Here is a 23,998-nt window from a genome sequence, read left to right on the forward strand (position 1 = left end):
GGTAAATTAACTAAATCGACAAGAAAGAAAAAATAATAAGTCTCAAATGAATCAAGACAATATCCAATCACAAGTACAGAAAAATCTGATCTTGAAATACCTGTAAAAATCATGGAGAAAGACTCAAAAGCAAACTGCATGTGAAACTGCAAACAGGATGGAGGTGGGGGGGGGAGCAAAAGGAAAATGCATGACAAATCCACATGAAGTGTCCCAGACAGCTTTTGTCTGCATAGAAATGGTTTTATGGGATTCTCTGCAGAAAAAGGAACAAAAAAATTAAGGAGTTGAGTTCAAAAGATCAAGTTGCGTTTTCATTGATCTTAGACTTGTAAGAGCTACCCCATCAATCACAGTTGCTTAAAAATTCCTATTAATGGTCTCAAGTGCTGGGGCTGCCCATATGGTTCATCTTTGTAACATTTGGGCATCTCCCTGGGAGCAGTGTGAGATCTGTCAGTGTCAGAGCCAGACGCTCTCTGCTCATCCCCACATCCCCACAACTGCTGTAAGGAAAATACTGTCACTGTAGGCCTGAATACCTCCATATGATTCCAGGCAAAAGTAGCATCAGACAATGAGAAAAGAACAAAGACCAAAGGATTTGTCTTTCATAGATGCTGGGGACTGCTGCAGACCAAGATAAAAAACTCACTGTGTGTTCCAGAAGGTATATGGGACAGCTTCAAGCTAAGGTTGCCCAGAGAGGTTGTGGAGTCTCCCTCCCTGGAGATCCAAAAGGTGCCTGGACATGGTCCTGCGCAATGTGCTCTAGATGACTCTGCTTGAGCAGAGGGGTTGGACCAGATGATCTCCAGAGGTCCCTATCAAGCTCAACCACTCTGTGATTCTGTGATTCTGTGAAGGTGCTGCATGAGATGAGGCAAAATACCCAGGGACACTAGATGTGCTTTTAGTCAGCTGAAGAAGTTGTCTGGCTGTGGGCTTTGGCATATGGACATCCCTATTAATATGGACAGAAATTAGAAATGAGCTTGATGCTGAACACACATTAAAGCCTTTCTGCTATTTCAGACTATCCTATCTAGCCAAGCTGACTCCGAAGCCTTAATGTCATCAGTTTTCCCTGGAGGCAACTTACTTCTAAAGCCAAAATTCGACAAACAAGTTATTCCTTCTAACAGGCATAAATTTCTCTTTGTAGTAAGTTCTCCTTCTTTCTTGTATTGGGGAAATTTTCATGAGGATGCCTTTCTAACTGGATCTTCAACTTAGGTTTGCACTGGATTTATGTGGCAGCAAAATAACGTGGAAATGTACACTGAAAGTAATTGTGCTGTAGCCTGACTTTGGTACGAATTAGAGCATTCACTTTGCCACTGTTGTCCAAGAAGATGTGACAGAGCAAGTAGGAGCCGTTGATATGGTCAGGAGGTCCTGAGTTTGATCCAGCTTTCTAGAGAGAAATCTGCAGTGGTAGGAAAATATTCACAAACCCTACTCCTCTCACACTCTTGGTTTCCCCAACTGGATCACAACTTGTTTTTAAAAAAGGGAATTATCTGTAGCTAAACAAGGTCAACGCAGTGTTAGAGACAGAGTGGCCACTTCCTCTGCAGGTGGGCTGAGAATTACATCAGATGCAAAGCTCAGGTGCTGCTCACACAGGGCCAGGGCTGAACAATGGTCCACCTCCTGAGGGGCAGGGGAGTGCAGTGGCAGTATGAATCATGCTATAAGAGAAATAGTTTTCTGGAGAAGTAGGAATAGAGCTGAGATGTCAGCGGTGTCAGCCTTCCCTCCTCAGAGACCCAAACTGCTGCAACAAAGTATTTGCAAGCACTTTGGATTAAAGTTCAGCTTATTGAATGGAGGCCTGGCTCAGGCCAAGCGTGCAGGGACTTTCTCCTCCTTCTCATTCTTTGTACACACATACAAGTAAGCTTTTTGCAAGCAACAATGCTGAATGTCAGTGCAAATTCACTATTTCACACATTTTCATCTGGTCTCCCTTTTCTCAAATGCTTACGCATCAAATTTTTGAGGGGACAAGAAAGGCGGTCTGCATTTTCTGGACATCTGTTTCTTTCTGGTTCTGCACAGTTTCTCTCCATAGCTTCAAGAAACCACTCTGGTTATTTTCTCCTGGCCAGTTTGAGCCTGCCTCCAGTGTGCTCAGAGCAGCAAGAACACTTTTTCTGGTGGCTGCCTTTGGATCCCGGCAAGATGCCATAGTTAGTGAGATGAGAAATGGTGACCTCATGAATAAGGGGAGGGAAAAGAGGGGGCGAGACTGAATTTTTGGTTTTCTACATTTAAATCCCATCAGGCTTTGTGTTTTCATTTCAAATTCTTTCCAAAATACTGTATCTATTTTCCTCCGAAATACTATGACTGAAATGACTTTATGTTTTGCATCTACTGATTATTTTTCTAAATAGAAAGAAGTTATTTGTCTTCAAAAGCATTCAAAACTCAACACCCCACCCCCACCCCCACCCCCCCAAAAAAAAAATAGAAAAAGGACAAAAATGACTTAGAAATAAAGCAAAAAACTGAGAAGATGTGAGTGCTGTAGAAACAGGCAGGTCACAAAAGAGTTAAAGTTCTTTACATGTGGCCAAGTGAAATAAGACCTGGAGGGACACATGGTTCTCCCTTCAGCACCTCCTGGACTCTGGGGCGTGGGCTTATGAAATGCCTGGGAGGCAAAATTGGATTTGTGTCTTATTTAATTTGGCTACTTAAAGGATTTTTATTTATTTATTAATTGATTTTAATTTGCCTTTTCCTATAGCTCTCACACCTTACTTTAATGTAAGTGCCCTTTACATTTCAAACGTGCCTTTTCCCCAGGTCTCCATACCATATTGTTTGGACAACTGTCTTTTCCTCTGTGCACCTACACAATGCTGCTGGCACAGGACTGTGTTTATCTTCACAGAGAGAGAGAGTAAAATCAAACTGAAGAACACCATGGGCACAAGTACTGTGTTTCCAGAGGTGCACTTTCAGCTCTGAGTGCCACTCAGGAGACTGGTGTTGAGCCCCAGATATTTCCGCTGGCCAGCAGCAGCACTGCTCTGGATCAGCACACACTGATAAAGCTTTCCTGCGTGTGCAACCCACAGCCTTTGCAGGGTTATCTGGAAACTCTTTCACCATTGCCTTGCCATGGGTCAGTGATAAAAAACTAGGCTTGGTCCCACTAAACCTGCATATCTGGGTGTTGTTGCAAGAGCAGTATGAGAATTACTGCCTGGACTACCGGTGCTTGGTGGTGTCAAGCAGCACGTGACAGGCTCTTCCTCCCACCTGACTTAAATGTTGAAACTACAAATGGAGCAACGTTACTTTTAATGCGGTACCAAACTGGCAGAGGTGGAGCCTTTGTCGTCACTTCTACCAGTGATTACAGTTTTGCAAGAAATGGAGTAGAGACTGGCACATGGTATACATGGCCTTAGGCAAATCTTTTGTTCTGTCCCTATGGTCTGTAAAATGGGCTATACTGCCTTGACAAGCAAGGGAGATGCAGAGATTGTTTATTTAAAACCTCTAAGTGCTATGACTGTGGAAAGCAGAAGATAAATTTTCAAGTGCTATTGCAAACAGGAGGATGTAGGTAGTTTTCTGTCTATATAAAGCAGCAAAAATCCTCTTCGAAGTTACTCACCATAAAATAGAATTTAATGGAAAATCTGAAATTATGTTTTCTTGCTATATGAAAACCTTTATTAAGAAATGAATGTTGAACAAGTTTGCTGAAAAGCAGTCAACACATTTTTGCACTGAAGGAGAAGCAATCTGCACTTGCAGCGTTAGAAATGTGTTCACCCTCAAGTAAGTACTTATCTAAAACGGCTGTCATGGAAGTCAGAACAAGGCCTAGAGTGGATAAGATAAGTGCACAAATGACGGAAGAAGTGCCAGCTGTTGAGACCAGGTCAGAAGGTTGTGTGATCACATCCATCCTTGTCACTGCAGACTGTCATTCAATGGTAACTGGGTCAGGAAACACCATAGTTTACAGCACTTTCCACGTGTGGGGATTGCATCAAGGACAGAACTTCTTTCTGCTTAGTGCCACCAAAAGAGTCCTAGAAAGGAGGTTCCTGCTGCTATACCTCTTCAGGGACTGAACACCAGCAGCCAATAACATTTTTCTTTCTGTTATTGCTGTGAAAAAAAAAATCCAGAAGGAAATCTGAAAAGCCAGGAAATGGAAATGAATGGCTGAACACTGTGGGATTGCTACAGGCAGCTCTGGTTCAGTGTGCTTTGCTGGGCTGCTGCTTTACTGGCCTGGGAGATACATTATAAGATGATATTTAGAAATCATAAATAATCTCATTATATTGCAGCTGCTAGTGTTCTGGGAAACATGGATAAAAGCAGTGGAGAACTGAATTAAAGAACCCCCCAGCGGCACAACTGTGGCAACAGCTGAAGGGAGAAAAAACATAGATATTATGGATGAATGAACCTAGAGAATTTTTTAGGTTTGGATTCAAGCTCAATTGCATCTCAGCTGCTCTGAGAAATTGTGAATTCCTCACTTTTCCTCTTAGGAGCAAGTCATAGATGCTATATGTTGCTCCTTCTGTTGTAGAACTCTTGGACTAAGAAGTGGAAAACAGCATTAGCATTGGGCATCTATCTCACAGACCACCCAGGACCACTCCTGCAGTACTTTCCTGAGCTTTAGAGCTGTGACAATTCCACAGCTAAATTCAGCTTGTCAAGCTACTTTACTTGATATTCTCCCTTTCTTTCTTTCTCTCTTTCTTTCTCCCGTTCTTTATCTATTTTTCTTTCTTTCATATTTTTTGAATGTTTAGAGTATTAATACAACAAATCTAATAAACCGTATTATTTGATTACAGAGATAATGTTTGCTTTCAAAGGCTGATTTTTTTTGCTGATATGATTTTTATTTTTGCAGTCAGAAGCTGAAGAATCACCATTTCCTTTGGACTAGTTCACATCTTCCATTCAAGAGGAAGAGCAGTTTATTATATGCTATCCATAGATATCTGAGCTACTAACAGATCATCTTTCCAGATTCTATGTTGTTACTTTTCCTATGTGTGCATGACTAGTTCTTTATCTTTTTTTGATAAGTGCACTTTATGTTTTCTTTTCTGTGTAAATTTCTTCAGGCTAACAACATCCTTTTGTATAATCTTTTATTCCCCCACCCCTCCCCCCTCAGTTCACTAAATTTTGTGTTGATATTGTCTGGTCTTCTGTAAAGTTTGAGACTACTCCCATCTTCATAATATTCAAAAAGTAAGAAGTTAAGAGTATTTTATGGATGATACTACATGTATAAACATGTTACAAAACTGATTACAAAAGTGTATGGAAGCGGAAGTGATTTTTATTTAGTTTTCTAAAGGAGGTAACACTGCCAACTCACACAGCAGATTCATGAGCTCCAAAATGTGTACCTCCAAGTATTATGGGCAGAATCACCTGCATACAAGGGATGATTACCATTGAACCTTCCCTTCATCTTCTGGCTTTCTTCTGGACAGGTCTTTTACACCTTTCAGAAGCCATGCCCATCATAAATCTTAGATGGCATTGCCACACTTTGTCTTCTCCTTCCTCATTTTGGGTAGCTTGCTATTAAAGCTTGTCTTCTTGTTGGTTTACAGGAAGATAAAAGTCACACGCAGTGTGCAGTAGTCTTGTTGCCATTCTTCCATGGCTGGATTGCAGGTTTTCTGCTGGTAAATCATTGGTGCTGTGCTGCTGGTGAAGACAACACACTCGTCAGTGTTTACCAGTTTCACTGTTGTTGATCATGTCCCTGGCAATCAGTATAGGTCATTATCTGAATCTGTGCTCGTGTACTTCTCTGGTTCTTTTTTATACATGCATCTGCATTCATACTTCCTTTTAACTAATCTTAATATTTCCATATACAGATCTTTGCATAGCAACCTAATATAAACTGTGGAGTACAGTGCTGGCCCTGCTTTGGATGGTGTTGGCAGGCTGTACTTAAATTTATGCTGAGTTAATTGCACAACAGCTTGTTCCAGCTTTACTGGGAGAGGCAGATGCAGGTAATTACATCAAGCCTCCAATCACTAGACAGTATTATTTATTTAATATATCAAATTGGCTGCAGTTTTTCTGTATGTTCGTTTCTGAGCCAGTAACACCATCTTAAAATGCAATGGTATTAACGTGCAATTACCTGAATGCACATTAAGGGAAATGTTATAAAACAGTTCAGATAGGAGAGAAACTAGAGACCATGTCACCCCTCCTGACATCCTGATTCTTACAAAGGAAATACTGGGAAGGCAGTGAGTGCTGCCGTATGTCCCGAGGACTGTCATTGGTGTGATCTGGAGGGGAAAACCCATCCTTTAGTGAAGGGACCTACACTAAGAACTTGTACAGGCAGCCTCGCCTGAACCAGCACCACCTTCCTCATCATCCTAAAATGAGGGCTAATGCTTTCTTCTCACAGCCCCAGATAGGCCAGCTCTGGGTCTCTGCAGTATTGCTGAGTGCAGTCAGCTGGAAATAATGCCCTGAAGTATGCTCAAGGGGATACATGAACTAACAAGAGCCCTGTTTGTGAAAGTGTCCAAGAGGAGCCCACAGAAGTCACTCAATATCAGCAGAGAAGGGTATTATCCAGCTGAATGGCAGAGCTTTCAAAATGCTCTGCAAATTTAGAACATTACTGGGATAAGAACAGCATCTGTAGGAACTTCAACCAGTGTAAAATTACACAGGCTCCTAATCCTTCTCCCCCACAGCATGCAATGAGTTCCATATTGAGACAGAAAAAGACTAGCTCAGTGTTCCAGAGATAGGCTATTGCACAATTAGCCCTGATGTGCAGGTTTATTGCTCCTCCCTGAATCAGCTGATGCTGACCACTAACCAGCACAGGAGCAATGCTCATCACTGAGCTGTCACAAAACAATGGCAATTGCATGCAGCAATATGAGCTGCTGTTTTCCAGTCTAGTCCCCCATTCAGGCATATCAGAATTATTGGGGATTTTTATTGAGGACAGGAGTTAATATTTAAAGAGGTGTACGTAGCATATTGCTCACACCATCTGTGTGAGAGTTTCAGGGATCCTGACTGTATTCTGTACAGGTTCCTAGATAACAATTACAGAAAAACTAGAAGGAGCAGTCAGAAAACTGAGTGAGCCACAACCCCAGCAAAAGTTTTGTGGGCCAACAGCAGGCTACACAAATCCCTCCCCAGCAGAGAAATACATGTATTTGTGATTGTGTTAGAAATGGTCCTGTCAATGGACTCAAAATGCTGGGTTAAAGACCTGGCCAAAATGCCTGGGCCTGGAGGCTGACTCTCTAAAGAAGAAAAAATGCTGAAGGAGTCAGCTGTTCCTTGGGTGGAACTGGCTTATTTATAGTAAATAATCCCTTAACCACACCAGCACACTCCTCACAAAGTTCTGCCACTGCTCTTATAGCTGCACTCCTGGTATTCCTGTAGCATATAATTGGCATGCTCAGGAATTCCTCTGCCTAGTCCTTGGGTGCACTTTCATGTTCTTGTTGTTTTGTTTAGAATGATGTCCAACAAGCAATGTCCAAAAAAATTCATCTCCTAGTGCAGGATAGGGTCTAACATGTTCTAGGTGAATGTTTCTAACTGTGTTGAAAAACATAAACAAAATCAAAAAAAAAAAAAAAAGCTGAATATGTTATTATTATTATTATTATTATTATTATTATTATTATTGCAAATGACTGTCTGTCATCCCTCACCTACATCAGTAAAGCTTCGATTGGTATGCAATAAATCAACTGCACTAGCAGATAATCTGCTGTAATTTTTGCCATAGTATATTTAATTTATTGTCACAGACTGTGTACCTTAATTTATTTTAATGTTTGTGCCCTGAGTATCTTGCTTGAGTACACAGCACCCACATTTCCTCCAAGAACACTATGTTGCACTGGAGTGCAATGTTCACAGCTGCACTGACTGTGCTCACAGTAATATTTCTGTCCTGAGCCTGTCAGTGTGTTAAGGAATGGAGCTAAATAAGTGTTCAAGGCTTGCTTACAAACCCGCTTCGATTATTTTTGCATCTATCCTCTTCATTTTTGTAACAATTTGCAAGGTTTGCATTTGAAACAACCTGTGCTGTAGAACGAAGAATCTCCTATCATGGATATTTCCACTATGTTTCTTGGCATTTGGATTGGACTTTTAGAAAAGGGCTCTTCTTCCAATATACACATGATGTTTTGCCGTTTAAATCTGCAGCATCTAACTGGGAGATGCAGACACTTCCCTTCTGCGCTGGAAGCCAGAAGCCTGCATGGGCTAAGAACAAACAGGTGGGACCCGGAACAGTGGAATAAAGACCTCTGGTTTCTGCAGTACTTGGCCTCTTGGTAGATCCTCTGGTGTCTAACAGCATGCATGTGCTAAATGAAAATTCTTGGGGGTGCATGCAAGTTTTTTGGGGGTTGATGAGGACTTAAGCAGGTTGTCTATTCAGGAGAGTGTTATGCTGAGAGGATTTCACCTGTGCACCTGTGCATAACACTAGGTAATCTATTTTAATGTGTTTTAGCCTGTTATTTTTGATGCTGCACTCCGAACACTGCTCTGCTTTTGCTTTGCTCAGTGACAACCAAGGAAAGAGTTTATTACATTTTTCCCCATTTCAATGTTAGCTTGTTTTTAATCCTCACAGAAAGTCTGTGTAACTTTCACACACAGTCATATTTGTGTTATAACTCTACATCACAGAACATACAACCCTTGCTCGGCTTTTTTTCCTATCCTGTTTCAGTCTTGATGCTGAATATTCTGGTCCTGGATCAGCAAAACATATCTTCCATATACTAAGATGAAAAAATAACTAAGCTGTCTTATTTTTAATATGTCACATAGCTATATAAGATCTAAATAAAAAAAGGCTGTAAATACAGTCAATAAACACTGACCCTGAGGTCAGTAATTTTTGTACTGAGGGCAATTGGACAGAGTAACATTACCTCAGCATGCTGAAGAGCTTGGTAGGATCAGGGACAGCCTGCACAATACCTTGAAGGATCATATCGTTGAAGAGTCTAGGTGACAATTTCAAAGCTCTCCCAGTGGGTTCCTATTAAAATGCATGGAAACTGGGAGTCTAGTTCTTCATGCTAATATTGAAGGCTGTGCCCTACATCTGTCTTTTGCTTTTTTAAGTGACAATTTTTGATGGAATTCATTCTTTGTTTAAATGAAGATTAGAAACATACATTTTGATATTGAGAAGTATTTTAATTTTACTTTAATTTGGTTTATGAGGCTCACTCATAAAGACTTAAATGGAATAAATAAGAAAAATCAATACTTTGGTCTTGAACAGTATGATTTCTTTCCGTGACACTCAAAAGGCTGCACCATCCAGATGTATGAGAAAGTTTTTCAGCTAACTTACTAGGCTGAAAGGCAATGAATCAGATGGGGGTAAGGAAGGCACTTGAGCGATAAGCTGCCAGCAGCATGCTGGTGTTGCTTGTTACGTATTTTGATCACAGCAAAACATTAACACTGGAGATCAGGTCATTCAATAAACAGCTTCAAAGTTAAAAAATGCTTCTACCACTTGAACAAGAATTGAGCAAACAGCTCAATCAGCTGATTGCACTTGTAGGAGAAACCAAGCTGTAAAAGTCAGTTTTAGCAAAATTTGTTAGAAAGCTCTGAAAGACTGAGCCAAACAAAGAGAACAGGCAATACGACCATGATGACATAAATATGAAACAATGGATACTGAAAGAAGACCAAATGTCTCATAAATCTATCTAAAATTTTCTTTAGTTTTGTCTGTTCAGAGGGAGTCTGAATGTGGCAGGGTATACCTCACTAATGACCTAGCCCCAGTGTGAGGCAGCAGTTAATCAGTGAACAGTTCTCCCCCTCTCCCCCCAAAGTCCCGAAGAAGTGAGGGTGAATAAAGGAGGGTTGCAGGTGCCACACCATGCCATGTGATAAGTGAAAAACTCTCCTGCATGCCACATGCCAAGATTATATGTGTTCATGGTACCACATCTCCAAACAGACACTGGAATCAAAGAAAAAACTGCATGGGGCAAGGAAAAGCTATTTTGAAAAACTGAGTGTGTCTTGGTGCCCAGGTTGTGAGACAAGAAACAGAGAACTTCCTGATCTGCATGTGTGTTTCATTCATTATCTTTAGGATTCATGGTCATGAAACCTTTCACAATCATGGCCTTCATACACGACTCTCTTATGTAATGCAAGTAGCCAGCAGAAGGAAATATTTGTTCATACTACTGTTAAACTGTAGAAATTGTTGCCACAGGACGGAATCAAACCCCAAATCACATCAAAATTCAATGTGCAGAATGAAGAGTATTTCTGAAAGATTCTGAAAGGATTTTAAAACAGTTTTAAAACACCCTGTTTCTAGTTTAAATCCAGAGTCAATTATCAGGAGTAAACAGAAGACAAGGGCAGGGATGAATTCTCTCTCATAAGTAGTCCCTCCAGCTTTTTTCTGAAGCCTCCCAGACCAGACAAAGTAAAAACCACAATGCAGTCAGACAGACTGGGAATGGTATTTGTATATTTATTTTCCCCTGTAAAAATAAAAATGAAGAAATGTTGCAGAATTTATCTTTCAAGGTCTTTCTACCTTCCTGGTGTTGGGTTTTTTATTATTATTATTATTTTTATTTCTTTTTATTCAGAAAGGAAGTTTATTGACACAAGGAAAACTATAAATTCTACAGTCATAACTCTTACAGCCAGGTCCGTGGGGCTTCAGCTTCCCTACTACTTTCAGTATTAATGCCTCAATCTCATGTTAGAAATGCAATGCAAATTAAAAGATGACAAATACCCCAAAATGACATCTTAAATGAAATAAAAATTATATGATTATTTGTAACTATTATTTTTATATATTAACTGTGAAAAATGGCTCTGAAGAGCTTTTTATTAGAGTTTAACAATCAAGATAACAACTCGAGCTGTCCTTAAGACACACTCCTGTGAAGGCAGGCACCTTACATATCCCAAGCACTCGATTTAAAAAAAAAATTGAGAAGACAGAATTTTTACTGTAATAGAGCTCCCAGGGAATGTTTGCTCATTTCTGAAGCTGATCAGATCACTGAAAAGTGTTGTTTTTAAGAGAAGTCTGATTGTGAACTGTATCAGGGGTTTCAGTTGTGTAAAGTATCATGGCTTTAGTGAAATCTTCCCAGTAAACAGATTTCTGGGCTGGTAGCTGCTGAGCAGTATTTCTGACTGCTCACACTCCTCCTAAGTGGTCGGCTTACAACTTTCCAAACACACATCCATGTACATGCTTGTGCTCCCTTTAAGTGTTGTACCTGGACTTCATAATTTTGTACCATTTCCTCTATGATGTAAACACGCATGGCAGTACTTCGAAAATGTCTGTCTTTAGAAGACCACCAAGGAAGCCTCACAGATAGGAAAGAAAAAAAAGAAAAAAGAAAAAAGAAAAAAAGAAAAAAGAAAAAAAAGAAAAAAAAACACAAAGGGAATAATTGCAAAGATTTATTTAGCGCATTCTGTGCTTGGCACTTAGAAACAGAGTTCCGTGCATAGGGCAAATCTTTATACACCTTTTTCTTCATACATATTTTACATACCATTTTTATTGCCCTCTTTTATATTCATAATATTGACTCCCCCACTAGGCATATAAATACATTTATCTACAACACCTCACAACAAATCTCAATAATATCTGTATTCTGTTACTTGGTATTTGCATTTTCACACAACTTAAATGCATAGCTTGCACCAAGCTACAATTGTTTTCTTATTTTTAAAGGATTTGAAGAAGAAAAAAAAAAAAGGAAAAAAACAGAAAAGAAAGTTGTTGAAAGGTAATGATCTATTTTCTATTTGCTTAAACAGAGGTCACATGGCAGGCAGGAGGTTGGAGAATACTCAACCTCATTGTTACTGAAATGCTAATGGTTTTCTATGGCAACTCTTGCATGCAAGGTAAGGGAGGCCAGCTGTACTGCTGTAGAGCAGAGCTCTCGTTTCTCATTGCTCTTCCCTGTGAGCTCAGTCTGGAGAATTTCCTCCCATTGAATTGAGTGCTAGAGGACACATGTTCCCAACAGAGGCTGTCATTCTTTTGGTTTGGATGCATCCCTTTGGGTAATGTCAACAAGAGCTGAGCTCTCTCTCCCCCTGTGCATCTTTCCAAAGATGCTTGTGTGAAGCTTCCAACTCTGCTTATGTCTGAGGTTCACTTAGAAGTTACAACTTTTCTCTCTCCTCTCTCTCCCATCTCTGTCTGCAGGCTGAGTGCTGGTAGGCTTGACCCTCACAAAGAAACCAGCTGTCAAGCAGAGCTGTCACGAAAATACAGAAACCTTTTTGGGAGGAGAAGCTCCAGTTCAGCAGTGCCAATCCTGTGCTACAGTAGGAGAAGGGGTCACGGGCTACTGATGGCTTCAGAAACAGGCTGAGCAGCTCCAGCAGTGCGGGACAGTTCAGGAAGGGAAAGGCCTTTAAAGCTTTGGCCCCTCATGAGCAGTGCTGCTTCGAGAGGACAAAATCTTGGGAGACTGCCTTTGTTCAACACCCAGAGAAGGCAACACAAGGACACAGCTCCCTCCACACCAGGAGCTCACACTAGCTGAGAGTTAATGCATAAACTGTATATTTGGCTGCTTCACTCCAGCTTCTCACGAAGTCATGCCCTTCTCTCTGCAATGTCCAGAAAGAGCAGATGTTCCATGGCAGCTCCATTGGCCCTGGGTTACAACAAACTGCAATGGCTGTCAGTGGAAGCTTTCCACAAGGTTTGGTGGTGCATATCTAGATGGTTGTGTTCTTATTTATCATTACATTAGTTCCTCTATAAGTTTGAAGGCAAAAAGGTACTGGGGTGGGTATACCCATGGAAGCAATGAAGGTCCAACTGCCTTCGATGCCATGGAGAGGCACAGCTTGTTAGACCATGTGCACAGACATCTGTGAGGAGGAGCCCTGAACAGCACCGTACTGTCTGTTGTCGCAGGCATTGGCTGTCTGTTGGTTGCCGGAGGGGGGGCTGATCATGTGCATCCCATGCTCCATCCCTGTTGAAAGGTATTGCCTCTCTCCGAAGGCCCCCCCAGACGGGGAAGAGCAGAGTAAAGTGCTTTGGGAAGTGGTGAGTTTCTCTGGACTTGCTGCCAGCCTTGGGGAAGCCGGGAAATTGTATCCATAGAGGTTGTAGGGATTGTGCAGGGAGAAGGCATTGTAGGAGCTCTGCTGCATGTGGCTGCCACCAAACATGTGTGAGGAGGAGGAGGTGGATGCAGGGTTGCCTGCTTGCATGACATACTGAAACTGGGAGCTGGGGAAGGACCCCAGCTGGCTGCCGTAGGCCTCCATCTTGCTGTTGCTGGGCAAGGAAGAAGGAGTAGGCATTCCTGAGATCAAAGATGGAGTCCTCTGAGGCATGAAGGTTTCGGAGGGCTGTGAGGCAGAAGCAGTGCCGCTCTGCAGCCGGTTGTAGCTGCTGTCACCGAGTCCCGGGTAGCTTTGCAGGGCAGCCATGTTGCTTCGGGCACACGGGGGGTAGTCGGACAGGTTGAGGTTGCAGAGCTGACTCTCCCGGCAGCCAACGTTGAAAGTGTTTGGGGCCAGATGAAAGGCTGGAGGGGAGCAGGATGGAGAGAGAAGGTGAGAGGAAGCAGAGGGTGACGGAGTCCCTGTGCTGGAGGTTGTTGGGGAGGTGCCTGTGCTGCCTCCTGCAAAACAAAACACATGGGAGTATGTTCAGAGCCTGGGATCACATGTGCAAAACAAGACAGTCTCATTAAGAAACAGCTTAGTTTAATAAAGAAACAAGGGTGGTAAAATGGCCGCTGGAAAACTCAGGCTGTCTTGGCAAGGGCCTTCATTTTATTAATAGCATCCCTTGGTCTTTCCTGCTGCTTTTTTTGTTATGATTTTGCTTTTCAATGGGGTTTTCTTTCCTTGTAAAATAGGAGAAGGAAGCAAGCAAGCCACAGAGCATTCAAGCAGGGGGGAAATCCGCAAGGAAGTACAGCTCCATCAGTCAAGAGATCTGCCTTGTCTCCTCTCCTGGTCTCCAGGAAGACCACCAGTCAGCAGACTGTATGGCCCCGCTACAAACATGCTTTATCATCTGCTCTGGGGGCTTGTGGCAGGAAGTGACTGAAAACATGTTGGACTTCTACACTGTTCAACAGCTTTCTTGGATGGCTCGTGGTGCAGCGGTACTGATTTAAGCCAGAAGTAACACTAAAATGAATGGACACGGTTTCGAGCTATAGCCTGTTCCACGGAGCCAATGAAGGGGATGTGTCAGGATTTTTACTCTTGTTTTAACTTTAAAATGGATTCCATATGATGTATCACTGATGTTAACAAAATATTGATATATACGCTTGTCTGTGGTTTCTATATATATATATAAAATACATTATTATTGGTAGAGTTATAATGGTAGAGTTAATTATTTTGCACAGCAGGGATGTTCACATGTTCTTACTTGGGGAAAACAATAGTATGTAATACCACCAGTAAAAAATGGAAGGTATGTGATATGAAGAAGCTGATGTCACAATTCTGAATTTGAGAAGAGATTATTACAGCCAAGATTATGAGTTAGAGAAAGTTTCTGTGGTCAACCAGGAAAATCAGTTCTCTGCTTACGGGAATGATTTCTGGTGTGAAACTTTTTTTCTGTTTTCTTTTTCTTTTATATTTTTTTCAGTTGAATGATTCTCTTTGTATGAGTTTCCATTTCTGCATTACAGCAACTAACACTGAAGGTTCTTGTAAAAGGAGCAAAGAGGTGCTGGTGAAGTGAGTTGACTGGTGGATCAGTAGTATCAGGGTAACTAGGAAAACAACTGGTAAGGCAGCATTTTGGGTAAGGCAGCATTTTGGAAAGGCTAGAAGATGACAGGTGAGAGACTAAGGGATTAGAAAAGAGTGGGTGACTGAAATTTAACCAAGGCAGAGATTGCACATTGATGGTCCAAAGTAAGGGGCAACTTTATCTTTGGTTGCTTTGTGGAAACAAAGCAGGGTTTTGAGACCAGTCTAGGTCTGATGCAAAAAGGGGGAGGAACTGAGAACAATGCTGTGTGATGAAAGGAGACGGGGTGATGGTTGGGATAAGATGCACTAGAAGGACAGGTTCTGTGTCACTATATGGTGGTGAGAATTATATCTGATTCTTTCTAACACTTCTAGGATAAAACTTAATGGGTCATTAGGGTGAAAATGTAGCTTTGAGAAATTAATAATTTTTTTTTTTTGAAACAAAAGCCGTAAAGAAGAAGAAAGGCAGCCTTGGCTAAGCACAGCCTAGACTGGCTGCAGTGACACAGGTAGCATCAAGAAAATACAAGTTTCTGTGCTTCTAAGTCAAAAGTAATCATTCCCATTACCAGCCATGGGGATGAATACTTATTGCTATGCCACTGACTCTTTTGTCTTTTTTGTCAGAAGCCTAAAAGAGAAACATTGTGTCAAATCTCTGGTAGAATTAAAAAGAAATTTTCAAATTTCAAATATCATCATGAATTCTCTATATTCTCTTCTTGACAATGCTGAAATGCTCAAACCTGCTACTGCATTATAGTTCCAGAGTTCAAAGATGTTTTGTGTGTTTCTAATTGTGTATTGATTATAAAAGGTACAATTCCCTGGTTAATTTAAAGTCTCTGACAGATAATCTCTGATTAATTTTTTTTTGTGGTAGGTTAAGAGAGTACCTCCTTCAGCCTTTTTCCCTGTCTCTCTGTTATGGGTGGTCAAAACTGCAACAGGGTTGGCAGAAGGGAATGTGTGCCCCTACATAAGCAGTTTCATTATAAAGTCTACTTTAGTTCTGGCAAGAGGGAGGTAAAAAGGAGAGCATCAATGCCAAGGGAGTCTGAAGCAATTGCTCATGGAAAATTATCTGGGATTTCTCATATGAATGACACCACACTAGTCAATTGACCCACAACTTATCCCAACCTCCTTTGTCTGAAAGGTGTACATAAACCACACTTTGGACTCCACCACAGTGTACTTTCCTTGCTAATATTTCCAGACATCAGTTGCTATCATCATCTGCAGAGCTTCCTCCCTTCAGGGACTCTCAGTCCATGAAGTCCTTACTTAGTACACAGGAGGTGAGCAAGCACAAGCTGAAGCTACTTCAATGCCATGCCTTGTACAACAGCAGAATCTCATCAGACAACTGCACAGAAGAGCTTTAGAGTAGTTTGAGAAATTACTGCCCTTCAGCTGATTGCAGGTAACTGCACACATGCCCAGATGGTTAGAAGAACAAGTGAACCCAGTCAGTTTAGCCTGCCTTCTATGAACAACTCTTAAATCTAAACATTGGGTAAAGAGCTTTCCTTTTAGCACCACTCACACTGAGCTATGCAACACCTGGATGCTGCTCATCTCAGCTGAGTTAGCCTCTCGGTCCTCTACTCCAACTCGATCACTGCCATTATCTGACTGTATCAGCTGCCTCCAGCTGTTGGTATGGTTGGGCTCAGACAGACATAATTCAGTATTCCCTGTCGCTGTAAGGACAGGTGTGGCTGAGGGTTCTCAGAGCCTGTGCCATAACTTTCTAACAAGTGTGGGAACCCCAAGATGCTTTGTCTTTAGGATTTTACATTTTCATGTACAAAGTGATTCTCTCTTTGACTGTAAATGTTTGTTAAACAGCTCAGCATGCTTCCACATATGAGCTACTTTAGCCTAGCAGGTCTACAGATGTGGGTGGCAGGTTCAGCATGGCCAGCTTAAAGCCTGGAGGCTATATTCAGCCCAGCAGGACAGTGTTTGGCACACAGCCTCAGCTCCACCATCTTCTTCCCCCCAGATGTGAGCACGGCATAGCCTCAAGGCCAGACAGTTGGGAGCCATCAGTGCTGCCCTAGAGAAACCACAGCCCCTTCTCTGACACACACTTGACCGGCTGGTATCTTCACCACGTGATAGGCATGTGCCTGAGCACCTGATGGTGCAGGATAGGGGCTGTAGCTACTAGTCATTCATTTGGCTTGCAGTTCTCCTGGCACTTTGCTTGAGCTAATAAGCCCTCCTGAGAGGCAGCTTATATTCACTTGGGCACAGAGCCATGCTAATACAGCTCTCCAGCTTTCCAAATGGAGCTGGCTGGGAGCTGGCATGTGTCTGGCCAGCATGGAGCACAGACAGGGGAGCCTGCCCATGTAGATGTACCCTAAGTTACTCCTGAAATGTCTGGACATGTACATATACATAAAGTGTTTTTGTAAAGCATAGGAGAACCCAACTCTTCATGGGTTTTCACAATGTTCTACTCTTGGACGCAGCAGTAAATTAATGTGGTGGTATGCACGCAGGAAAAAAATTTGAACAAAGAAGTAAGATTCCTTTCCCATTCTGTGTACTCATGTGTGCATGCACTCTAAGTATAGCTTACAAATCTTTCTCTCCATCTTCCAAGTTCCTGTACCTTTGGTGGAAGAACAAAATTTAAGTTATTTGTCCAAAGATGGAAATCTGAGATTGTTATAAAGGAGAGATTGTGCAGATTGCCAGGTGATCTGACAGACTGATAGATTATGAAGCCAGAGGGAGCTACTATAAATCAACTGATCTTGTGTCCTTTAAGATCCAGGCCTCGTACTAGCCTGGATTTAGTCCTGTTTCATGCAGCACATGCCTCAGTCTTGGTTGATGCCTACTTGCATCTCCAGGTGTCTAAATACCACCAAATCAGGTGTCACTCCTGCTCCCATGTTTCCTGACAACTTTTGTCTTGCAAGCATAACTGACACTCTGAGGTCTTCCTCCCATTCCTGTCTTTCCTGAACTCCAATCTAGAAGCCTCAGGAGGACTGAAAGATCCTTCTTATGCCACCACTATCCTTTCTGATTTCCCCTGTCACCACTTTGGAAAACTAACAACTTCGATGTCTCCTCCTAGGTCTCTCACTGAGGAATGGCAGGGCCACCTGGTACATGACATGCTGCAGTCTCCTTTCATTCTTTCCCAGTATCAAGGACTGAAAACTTCCCTCTTCCAGGGGAAGGAGAGCCATTTCTGTGTTCACAGTGTAGCTGCCTTTTTTCTCTCTAGAGCTTTTGGCCAATTATCAAATTATGAAACTGCTGGTAAAATCTTTAAGAGGCTCAAATGAGACCCAAAAGCAATAGCATGTTAAATTGTTGTGTTGGTAGGGGAAACATAAAGACTGCTTTGTACTTCTTTGAGATATAACTCACAGAAAGAATGGTTACAGCGATAGAATTAAAGGGGAAAATATGTATTATATGGGACAAAAGTCAGGAATGAAAGGAAACTTTAAGTTCAGTAAATCATAGAGAGGGATTTTTTAATAAATTTGCCTCAAATTATGGGAATCACTGGAATTAATGGTAAATCTAGAACAACTGAGAATTATATTTTACTTCTCTTTAGCTGTTATGGATTCTGCAATACAAACTGACCAGTCAGCAAGTTAGAGATAAGGCTTGGCTCAGACATTCTCCAAAATAAAATACTTTCAAGATCTAATAGTGAAAACCAACACTTTTTTCTAATGTGGACAAACACTATGAAAAGTTACAATTCAGGATTTCTGTTTTCAATTTGCATTTATATCCAGAGCACCAAGACAGTTTTCCCAAGAGCGAAAACATCCCCTTCCAAGTCCCCACAGGCTAACTTTAGCACAATGGTTTCTCACGTAAATATAGTTTGTGGGGCCAGCTCCACACAGTCTCAAAAGACTTGTTGGATGTGACTTTGACTTGTGCATAGACAGCTTTAGAGCAGCATACACACCATTTTTCTGAACTGAACATCAGTTCCTACTGAAATATTTCCTGTTTCTTTTCTTCAGATACAGACAAATCAGGACTGGAGAATGATGAGCCCCCCAGTTTAGCAGAGAAAATTGCTCACCAGTGATAAATATGCACCGTTTCTCACCTGTACAACTGACATCTGGGCACAGACATTGATGTGTGAGTCACAGAATGGAAGCTATCCCAGAAAATGTCTTTGAATTAAAAAGGATGATGAAAAGGACTCCTTTTGACACACACCTTTCAGAAAATCACTACAGTAGCAAAGAAATTTGCAGAATATGCTGCAAATTTTCAGCTGAGATTAACTGACATCATGGTGATTCCTTTGGTGGTAACAAAAGTTACCTTAAACTGAATTGAGAACCTTTTCCTCCATTCTTGGTGGAGCCCACGTTGGTCCAACATAGGCCTTGGAAGCTCCAGCACATTAGACAATAAAAAAATTGGTAAAAACAATAAAACCCTGGAAGCATAGTGGATCAAAATTTCTGAATAGAGAAAAAAATGTCATGGCACTGTGTCAAGCTCAAAGCACATACCGTATTCTACTTTTAACAAAATAACATGCCACTCTGAGGAAATGGTGCAAACCTTCAAATTACCTTTGCCCTCCTTAGTTTCATGTGAAATCTGATCGACATTCATGGAATAACAGAGATTTAGGCATCAGTAATTAGGCTTCAGGGTAAACACCTCTCTGGAATAAGAGATTGCTTCAGGCTCCTTTCAGGTCATCATGGAGTAGCACAGACTTTGACTCACAGACACTCATGTCACAGCTGGGAAGGTATTTTAACTTATTTTCACTGTGAAAAATGAGATCTCGGAGCACCAGAAACACCCTTTCCCTGAAGAAAAACTGTCTGCATTTCTACCAAGATGGAGCTGGAACCATTTGTTCCCTGTTGCTTTGTTTAAATGAGGCAATCTACTAGCCATGTGAAGTATGCAGCAAAAACCAGCACTCCATCCCAATAACTCTGGCAACAACTGCTGTTTTCAATCTCCTCTTCAAGGTCAACAGAATCAAGAAGATAATTGAGACCAAACCCATACATCTGACCCCTGCCAATAGCCTAGACCATTCACAATTGATTTCAAAAAGGAAGCAGCATCCAGATTGTCTTGGTGGCACTGCTGAAAGAACTGATGGCTGCAGTCAGGAGGCAAGTGGCCAAGCAGATGTATTCATGGGTTCTTCAGCTTCCTTTGACATCAGCAGTTCCACTCTCTTGGGAGACACTATTTTGGGGATCTGGGGTCTCAGACAAAGCCAAGAAGAACTTTCTGCCTTGAAGTGCCTCTGATGTCAAGTTCTGGAGGGCTTAGGCTTACCTCCACTTTACACCAACACACGTTTGTGCATTCATGGTATTGTTTGCAGATGGGTGCAATTAGGGCAGCTCTCTGAACACCACGCCAAACAAGAACAATATACCAAAGGAGAAGTGAGTAACAAGCAGTACAGACAAATGTTGGCAAGACAGTGGTGATGCCTGCAGAAACAGGGTAATGTTTATAGATAGAGAAGCTGGAAAAACAGCAACACCTCAGCTCAGATTATCTGTCTCCCATCTGCTAATACATCATGCAGCCTTAAGATCTGTCTGAACTGACCACTACTACAAGAAAATACTGTTCTTTTCCAGAAGCAAATAGGTGAATTGAACCTCTTCCACATGGAGGAGAGGGAGCCTTTTGTGCATATCCTTGTTGGCATGAGACTGCAGCATTACAATGTTCTCTCAAAGGAAGACGGTAGGAGCTGTGCTCAGATGCTAGTTTGTACACGTGCTGCTGTATCCTACCAGAGACATCAAGAGCTCTCCTATGAAAGAGGAGCACACCCCTCTTTGCCTCTGCTCTGCCCTATTAGACATATTTCAAGCTTTAGATGCTAAGCTCAACAACCATTAATGATTTTACAGACTGCCTAATGGGTGGCCTACCTACCTGAGATCTCCAAGATAAGATCAATGTAGATGCTCAACTTGATGGAGAACAGATTGAATGTACTGAAAGCAAGCAGTAGAGGGGCATCAGCAAAGGCAAGTGAAAGGCACTTGAAAGAAAAGCTGCTTTGAGAGTTCAGTAGTTGGAGCTAAGATGTTTGACTCTCGTGGATTTGGTGTACATGTATCAAAACAGTAGTTTAATGGATAAGTTATTTTTATGTTCTGTAAACCTGCGGATATACCACATCATGTGACTCTCATACTTGTCCTGAAGTCCTACTTAGGATGCAATTCTTCTCACCAGTAGTTTTAATTTTACTTTTTGCCAAAGTCATCAGCTTTCATAGGAAGGATTGGATACTGATCACTATTCTAATATTGTCACAGTGTCTATCTAGTCTCTATGTCCTGGCAAAACTTATAGTCACTGATAGTGATCTGCTCATCTCAACATCCTGTGGGAAACTGTATATCATATAGGAGCCAGCAATGTCTCTTTTTACTCTTGGAAAGTGACACAACCCAGAGTTACTGGAACTCCTATTTTCTTTTTTCCCATTCTCTCTCTTTTTTTTTTTTTAATGTTCCCTGTTAAAATCAAGAAACTGAGCCACATATTTTTAATAATGAGAATCTGGATGAGGTTCAATCTAAATTTTGAAAATATATTCCAATTAAAGACTTTAATAGATTCTTGGCTTTCCCCACATCTCATTGCCATGTGTATTCAATAATCCCAAGCCCCCTTTTTCCCTAGTAATAAGTAGTAGACTGCAGAGCGGGTGACATCATTCTCCAGAAGGTCAGCCTCTCCTAAACTGCTGTTTTCTGATCATCTGTAAGGTTTTGTTTGGGGGGACTTTTATATAGACTGGCTGCAGCTGTGCTCTGACTATGTCAAACATGGTACTTGTTCTAGTAAACCTGTGATGACTTCTGCATTGCATGCTCCAAAAGAGAGGTTTGGTGCTCAGGTCAGGAGGGTTCACTGACACAAATGACATGTTCTCCTCATTGGTAGGGTAACACAGCGACTGCAACGACCACAGACCTGCAGAGGCTTGCTGATGCTCTTGGCTACACCAGTGAGAAATGGAAATAAAGTTTGTGGACCACTAGTGCCAGCCACACCAGACATCTGTGTTACTGGTTGTGGTATCAGGCTCTCCAGCTTGTGCGGCAGCTGAAACCTATCATTGTGTAAATTAGAAAGTTATTTAATCCTTGTACGAAACAGCTGCAAACAGTGCTCTGAGTATCAATTCTCTGTGTCGCTGTGGCCCTTGCTCAACATATAGCTCAGGCCAAATGAATGAGCAAAACACTAGGATGCATGTTTAACAAGAGAAAGGGTAATGTGGAAAAAATTATAATACCTTTAGATAATTGTATCATGTGGCTGCATCTGGAATATTCTGTGCAGACTTGTTTTTAAAGAAACGATTAAGGACCTGGAAAACCTCCCAATAGAAGAGAAATGAAATGACTGGCTCTATTCACTGTGAGAAGCATGGAAGAGGGACATAAAAACCTATAAAACAATTAATTATATTAAGAAGGTGGATGGGAAAGAACTTGTATTCTGCTTATCTCATTACATCCCATAAAAAGGGATGAATATTCAATTACAGTAGAAAAATCAGAGTCACCTGAATGAAGTGTTTCCCAAAGTTGTGCTATAAAAGCATGAAAACCTCAGTTACAGGAATCTATTAAGGATGAGTGACACGCAGCTAACACATATTCTTTACTCAGCAAGATAATATAGGCCACGAGGGTTTAGCTCTTGATCTTTTTGATTAACTGTGCAAAGTGAGCTTTCATTCTCAGGCATATTCTCTAGCCAACACATTATTCTACCTTTCTTTCCACTGAATTAATTTCTTTCCATCCTTTAAAAATTCAAACGGTAGAAGACCATATTATAACATTAGCTCCCGGCCAGGAAATTGTCTCCCAACTGCTTCCCACTTTTTTTTTTTCTTCTACACCAAAGATTGCATGTCCCTTTTCATCACAGTGTTACAGACATTATCCCTTTGCCTGTGCAGTGGCTTATCCACCATGACCTCCAAATCCTTGTCAGTGCCAATGCTTTCCAGCACACTCTGTAGATATGTACCCCCTACGTTTTGTTCCTAGACACTTGATATTGTATCTGGCTGAACTTAAAGCCATGCTTTGTTTGAATATGTGCAGGTTACCAAGCTATCCCTATTGCTCTTCTTACCCCTGTCCTCATCATTACTGATGACTTTGCAGTCTTTATGAGATTTGCACTTTTTAGCAAATGCAGTTTTATTTGGCTCTGGACCAGTTAGTCCAGGAAACAGTCTTTGCAGCGAAACACTGGGACTGTCCTCACTGGATGGTGTTTTCATGTTTATCATCAGCTTTCACATTTATTCATCAGCTTTGAGATCAGCCTGCCACTCATTTCTTCAAATACACTAATGCTAACTTTTTCAAGCTGGCACAGGTGGCATTAAGTTAAATGTTCTCTAAAAATCCTTCACACCATTTATTTCTAACAGGCAAGTCAGATAATCAAATAAATTATATTTATTTGACAAAACTGTTCTAGAAAAGGTACATAACACTTTTTATTTCATGAAAAAAAAATACGGAGGGGAAAAAGATAAGAATCCACAGCAATCCTCAGCATGTAAAAATCCATCTGGAAAGCAGCAAAGTCACCATATCTATACTTCTGAAGTCCCAAGCTTCTGCCCCAGAAAGCATCACTTTTCCTACCACAGTAAGGGGGACTCTCCATCCCCCTTAATCAGGGCAGAATTCCAGAGCCCCTGCAGGGAATCTGTTCCAGAACTCCACTAGACTTCATGTAACTGGAGCCTGTTACTTCTTCTATCCACCACAGGCAGCATTTTATTTCAGTGCTATGATGTCCTCCCCCACCCCCCTCTCCAGCCCGTACAACCATGACTTTCTCCTCATTGGTAATGTTTCTTCCTAGGCACGTGGCCATTTTTACTGCTCTCATCTTGGCTCACTGCAGTAAGCATGCACTCCTCTTGAGTTGCAGTGGACAGACACATCTAGGCTTCATGTATTTGTGCTGGCCTTTGGTGGCTGTCCCAGCAGCCAGGTATTAAAACAGGGTGTGTTTGTACCTTGGCTTTGCACCAATTGCTGAGACCAAGGGTCAGCATGGCACGGCAGCCACTGGAGAGGGGAGCACTATGATGCAGGGAGTA

The 23,998-nt window shown here is 41.6% G+C and overlaps 1 protein-coding gene across 2 annotated transcripts in view; it reads right to left on the reverse strand.

The window, feature by feature from the left end:
• TBX15 (T-box transcription factor 15) overlaps positions 1-23,998 on the reverse strand; it is a 123,000-nt gene that overhangs the window by 9,677 nt on the left and 89,325 nt on the right. The window contains exon 8 of one of the 2 annotated variants that reach the window (XM_035569584.1): positions 11,513-13,730. The exons of the other annotated variant lie outside the window; for it this stretch is intronic. Within the exon in view, the coding sequence (XP_035425477.1) occupies positions 12,946-13,730 (785 nt within the window). The 3' untranslated portion in view covers positions 11,513-12,945. Of the gene's footprint in view, positions 1-11,512; positions 13,731-23,998 lie in introns of those variants that run through there. 2 annotated transcript variants of the gene reach the window in all.

The sequence above is a fragment of the Cygnus atratus genome, chromosome 1 (genome assembly GCF_013377495.2).
Source record: "Cygnus atratus isolate AKBS03 ecotype Queensland, Australia chromosome 1, CAtr_DNAZoo_HiC_assembly, whole genome shotgun sequence".
NCBI lineage: Eukaryota > Metazoa > Chordata > Aves > Anseriformes > Anatidae > Cygnus > Cygnus atratus.